This window comes from Schistosoma haematobium, chromosome 3 (genome assembly GCF_000699445.3).
Source record: "Schistosoma haematobium chromosome 3, whole genome shotgun sequence".
Taxonomy (NCBI): domain Eukaryota; kingdom Metazoa; phylum Platyhelminthes; class Trematoda; order Strigeidida; family Schistosomatidae; genus Schistosoma; species Schistosoma haematobium.
In genome coordinates, this window is record NC_067198.1 from 42,496,108 (window position 1) to 42,502,609 (window position 6,502).

Genomic DNA, 6,502 nt, shown 5'->3' on the forward strand with positions numbered 1-6,502 from the left:
CATTTGTTGTTGCGATTGCGATAGTAGGGCCAGACCATCTGAGAATTCTAGATCGTCCAGCTGCATCCTAGATGTCCATTGTATCCCGCGTTTCGCTTCAGTTGTTGACGTCTTCATGATCTAGTCTATCACCAGGAGAAAGAGAAAGGGTGATAGTAAGCAACCTTGCCTGACACCAGTCTTTACCTCGAACGTGTTTGTCGATTTTCCTCCATTTTGTAGTTTAATCCATCATAGGAATTTCCTATGATATTGACTATCTTCTGAGGCACGCCGTAGTATCGAAGAAGCTTCTATAGTGTTGTTCTGTCCACGCTGTCAAATGCTTTTTCGTAGTCAATGAAGTTGATGTAGAGTGGTGAATTCCATCCGCAGAGTTGCGATTTGGTCTGTACACGATCTATCCTTACGGAATCCTGCCTGTTGGTCACGAAGTTGGGCGTCTACGCAATCCTTCATCCTGTTCAGCAATATCCTGTTGAAGACTTTTCCCGGTATCGAGAGAAGAGTGATGCCCCTGTAATTATCACAGTTGCTGAGATCGTCTTTCTTTGGTATTTTGATCAGAAGTCCTTCTTTCCAGTCTTTTTGTACTTGTTCTTCATCCCAAATCTTATTGAAGAGAATGTGGAGTATCCTTGCAGTTGCCACTACGTCTGCTTTCAGTGCCTCTGCTGGGATGTTGTCCGGTCCTGCTGCTTTGCCACTCTTGATTTGTCTGATGGCAATGCTGATTTCTACAACTGTTGGTGGGCCAACGTTGATTGGGAGGTCCGTGGGTGCTGCTTCAATGTTGGGTGGGTTCAGTGGAGCTGGTCGATTCAAGAGTTCTTTGAAGTGTTCTGCCCACCTGTTTTGTTGCTCTTCAATGTTGGTGATTACCTCGCCTTCCTTGCTTTTCACTGGACGTTCTGGTTTGTGGCGATTTCCAGAAAGTTTCTTTGTCGTGTCATACAGTTGTCTCATGTTTCCTCCTCTTGCAGCCTTTTCCGCCGTCATTGCTAGATCTTCCACATATTTACGTTTGTCGGTTCTGATGCTCCTCTTCACTTGTTTGTTTACTTCTGTGTATTCAGCTTGTGCCTTGGCTTTTTCTGTTCTTGTTCGACTGGTATTGATTGCTGCCTTCTTGTTCCTCCTTTCTTGAATCTTATCCAGTGTATCAACAGTGATCCATTCCTTGTGATGGTGCTTCTTGTGACCCAGGACCTCATGACATGTTGAAGTGATTGCGTCTTTGATCCCCTTCCAGTTGCTCTCCACAGTAGTTCCTTCTCCATTGAGTAGATCATGAAAGGCCTAGAACTTATTGCTGAGGATTATCTTGAATTCGTTGAGTTTGTCAGTATCCTGAAGAAAGGCCATATTGGACTTTTGTGATATTGTCCGCTCCGTTGTCCAGTACTTCTTGAGTTTCAATTTCATCTTGTCGACCAACAAGTGATGATCTGTTGCTATATCAGCTCCTCTCTTGGTTCTCATATCCTCCATCGTTCTCCCGAAATTTTGTTGATGCAGATATGGTCGATTTGGTTTTGCATGGCATGATCCGGTGAAGTCCATGTGATTTTGTGAATGCGCTTATGTGGGAATATAGTTCCGCCTATGACCAGTTTATTGAAGACACATAGGTTTGCAAATCCCTCACCATTTTCGTTCCTTTCTCCCAGTCCGTGTCGTCCCATAACTGTATTATTATTCATAAAAATAATAGACAGTACAATCAGTATTCTGAATTAATTCGTATCTACAAATATCTTCCTAATCATTATTCATAAGTCAAATTACTAAGACAATTTATAAATTACTTAAGTATATTTATGATCAACAGAAATCAATGAAAACCCCACAATTAAGAATCAATATTTTAATAAACTCTGATAAACACCTTTCAAAACTCTACAAAAACTTCTCAAATAAATCAATAACCAATCTAATCACTTTGTCACTATGTCTAATGTGATTGGTCAGAATGACTTAATATTACTTATTTTGTAATCATTTCTATGTTTTAAATACTGTAAAATGTATTTCAACCGTATAAGTATTCTTTGATCTCTGTATCTACATCATTGTTAATCTATATCTCTAACCATATTGTTACCTAATAGATTCTTTCTAGTTTCATAATTCATAGAATAACATCTAGTGGACGACAAAAATATCGGTGTAAGTATTGTTTGGTGCTCAAATGTAGCACATAAACCAAATCATTATAAGTTTTAGATTAAAAAGCACTTTCTTCACATTTCGCATAACGGTAATGAACTATAAATTGTAAGATTTTGTATTTTAGTGAGCCTGGTTCTTAAAAATATATGTTTGTTAATAAATAATTGTTGACTCATGACAAGATACCGTTGATTTGTTGTGTAAATAGTAACGAAATTTATATGGAATCTTGACGACATTCACGTTTCTTCTTAGATAAGCCCTTTCAGATTAAGGACATTTCATTATGTGAACTTCAAATAAACTATGGCAGTTATACGTCAAGGTTGAATATCTTCAGAATTACAAATCAATATTTTGTTCTATTAATCCAACTCACTCTAAACAATTCTTGGTAATAAGACATAAGACGCTGTTCTTTCATAAAATCCACACAAACCTTTTTAGTAAGAAAAAGCAAAAAGGAAGCATAAGGAAGACCTGATTTTGAGCAAAACATCCCTGTATATACGCTTACAATTTAGAGGTGATGCACTCAGTGAAATTGGTATAGTAAAGTTGCACAGAGTAATCCAAAGAACCCTTAATGAAAGTAAACTACAACTAATGTTTTCCACACGGCCGGTGGTCACTCTAAGATTGAAAGATAAATTACCTAAACTAGTCACCTCTTTCTGTATTTATCAGTTCAATTAATCTTGCAGAGTAAGCTATATTGGGAAGTGTTCTAGGAATTCGTATTTTCGTGCTTGCGAGCACTCCTCTAGTGTAGTTAAAACTGTTAACACTTTAATTTTAGCTCATTTGGTACTAACGCGCCGTAAAGCCAACATGGAGCAATTAATTACAATAATATATAGTGTTAAAAGCTATCTGCCAAAATCCGTCAGACGGCTGAAGTAATAGCTATTCGGATCAAGAAGCTGAAGATTTGCATTAAGAGGAAATTTTTTCAACCGTTCCTTTTACCTAAACAAAATTCTGGCCTAGTTAATTAGACGAAACGACCATTCAATACTTCCAACTATTCAATGGCGGTCAAACTTAATTAGACTGGTGACTTCAACTATGAAGATGTTGCAATCTCCACAAACCCCACAGTTATCAACCATTTTGATGATGTTGTGACGTTTCATCCGAGTATGGAACTCCTCAGCAGTGCACACCCACAATCCTGCTCGGCAGATTCGAACCCAGGACATTCGGTCTCGCGCGCGAACGCTTAACCTCCAAACCACTGAGCTGGTCGGCATCCAACGGTGTTGGTGTCTAACTTTAACCAATCTACGATTTGATTTTATATGACAAACAATCATTGATTCACATGTTGTACTTTTGAATGATGTACTCTGCCTTGAACTTGACTATTTCTATGAATTACTAATTTGGATATATAATTGTAGAACGTGATGAGAAATTATTGAAAAGAATATAATTCGTTCATATAGTTGTGTTTTAATATGGTGATAATTTTTCTATCTTACAAAGCTAATCCTTGATAATAATAATAAGTTAGACATTAACACTGTTGAATGCCGGCAAGCTCAGAGGTCTAGTGGTTGAGCGCTCGCGTACGGGACTGATAGGTCCCAGGTTCGAGTCTCGCGGGGCGGGATCGTTGATGTGCACTGCCGAAGAGTCCCACAATATGACGAAACGGCCATCCAGTGCTTCCAGGTTTTCCATGGTAGTGGTCTAGCTTCAATTGACTCGTGATCTCAACCATTGGAATAATAATAACAATCGGCATTTTTATCGTTTCATAAATTGTGTTCTACCTGACTTATAATCAATCATATATTCTTATTATTTTTTTTCCATATTTTAATTTAGCACAAATCCTCTCGATTATATTCACCAATGTTTTTGTCAAGTTCAGAATATACTTCAAATGATTTACCGAATTCAAATCGTAAATCATCCACTTTATCATCGTCAACTTCACCAACGACAATGCCAACATCTTCATCATCATCATCATCATCATCTTCTATACGTTTTCGTGGTAATAAATTTGGACGTCTTAAAACAAAATGTTTAAACCTCAATAGATATCAACAAAACTATTCATTATCTAATAATCGTTTACATTTATGTAATAAACCAAATCATTTCAATTCAATAATGACAACATCTGCATTGAAAGCTATTCGTAGATCAACAATTAACCTTCCTAATACTCATTGGCCAAATTTGTCTTTAGGATCACAAATTACAACAACAACACCACCATCATCATCATCGCCAGCATTTACATCAATAATAGATCAAAAATTAAAGTCAAATTTCTTAACTAATCTACAATTTCCTGAAACCAATATAAACAATACTAATGGATTATTGTCTTCTTCTGCATCAAACTTACGTGGTAATCATCATCAGCATAATAATAATAATCCTAACAATACGAATAATAATTTAATTGATCGTCCAGTAGTTGTATTAAATCCTGATGAACCACGTGAAATATTTATTGGTGGTGTACAATCTGTTGCATTACCATTATGGGCATATTGTAAATGTTTAACAATGGTACGTGGTGAACCACATGAATTAGGACCACGTTTATGTTTACGTCTATTACAAAGTTTATTTAGTTTACATTATTTAGTTACACATAATTATAATGGTTCCGGTGGTAAAGCACCTATTGATCCAATTGTAATGAGTGCTGTATTACGTCAAGCACAATTACAATTTGGTTCAGGTTATTTTTTTACTGAACCAATGGCTTTAGGTAAATTAAGAGATTATTTAAATAATGCTTTTCGTGTAATGGCATTTAGACAACGTAAAGGTGAACGTGTAAGATCACCATTTTGGAATGAGAAAGGTGAACCAATACATGATTTAGAAGCACCGGTGGAATTTTCAAATATTACTGATATTATTGTTATACCACATTCAATTAATACTACTACTACTACTACCACTACTACACCTAATACTAACACTACTACTGTTATTACAGCTACACCAACCTTATCAACAACTACAACAATGTCAAATGAATCTGATAGGAATATGAATTCAAGATGAACAATGATTAAAGAAAATACATGCGATTTGATCTTTTTAAAAAAAGTATCTTTACTTTGATCCATTTCATCCTTTCATAAAATGATTCTTTCAAACTATGAGTAGTATGTATATTTGTTTACGTCAATGAAACCATTCAATAATATACAGTTATACAATGTTAATTATATTGTTTCATAAATAATTTAAAATAACCAACCACGGTGAGGGGGGGGGTAGGATTAAACAAATTCACTTGAAATGTACTCTTTATTGTTACTAATGAAATGATGTTCAACTATTGTAATTAATTAATTCATAATTCAATAATGATATTCATTGAATAAAATAAAGAAAGAGAATGAAGGGATATTCAAAAAATCATTATGATGAATGAGAGAAAGAGAGAGATTCTATCACTTGTATTTAGGCTACAAATACATGGGGTATTATGTATACATATAATAATAATAATAATAATAATAATATTGATTTAATCACACTACCATAGTTACTTAGTTTCATATTATTTTGTTTTGATTTTTAAGTATAATATAAAACGGAAACGATTAAGTTTATACAACTAATTTAGTCTTGCGTTCATGTTGACTTGTAACACTCACACACACACACACTCTCTCTCTTTCTCTATTATGTTGATTTATTTTCTCCTATATTAGTTTAACCAAATTAAAGACAAACATTTCATAATTATATTATATGTATACTGTATTGAACTGTATTGTGTTGTACCTATACCTGTATTGGTGAAAACAGTATTTTACAATTACAAATACAAACTAAATAATTAATTACTGTGATTTCTATCAGTGATAAGAGTGTATAAGATTAATGTTGTCTACAATAGTGAACATACTGAATGAAAGTATTTGATTCATTCCCAAAAGGAGTGGTTATTGAATGTCATAGAATATCTTTGGATATGAGAAACATATGTATATATACCAGAGTTTAATAATATTAGATGGTTAATAGACTATTGTAACAACATGACAGATACTTCAAAAATAATATTGAAAAGCGGTTGCATAAAAGAGAAGATAAGAATATCTATTTATTATTCCCTAATACTAACGTCATTATCATCATCATCACCACCACCAACAACAACAATATCATCATCATTCTAATTATAAGCATTCCATATAGATATATACTTATCATCATTAACATAGTAAATTATCGGAGAGAAGAAAGATATAAGTAGATAAATTGATCATTCGAAAAAGCGATTATCAAATACCTCATGTTATCATAAAATAGGTAAATCATGTGAAGATATAATAATTGA

At 34.3% G+C, this 6,502-nt stretch overlaps 1 protein-coding gene across 1 annotated transcript in view; it reads left to right on the plus strand.

Moving 5' to 3' along the window:
* The window catches only part of MS3_00005820 (uncharacterized protein), a gene marked incomplete at its 5' end in the record, with an annotated part of 75,219 nt that extends 69,261 nt beyond the window's left edge, over window positions 1–5,958 (plus strand). The window contains one exon of the mRNA XM_012938669.3: window positions 4,006–5,958. Within this exon, the coding sequence (XP_012794123.3) occupies window positions 4,006–5,211 (1,206 nt within the window). The 3' untranslated portion in view covers window positions 5,212–5,958. The remainder of the gene's footprint in view (window positions 1–4,005) is intronic.
* Between the last annotated feature and the right edge of the window lie 544 nt (window positions 5,959–6,502).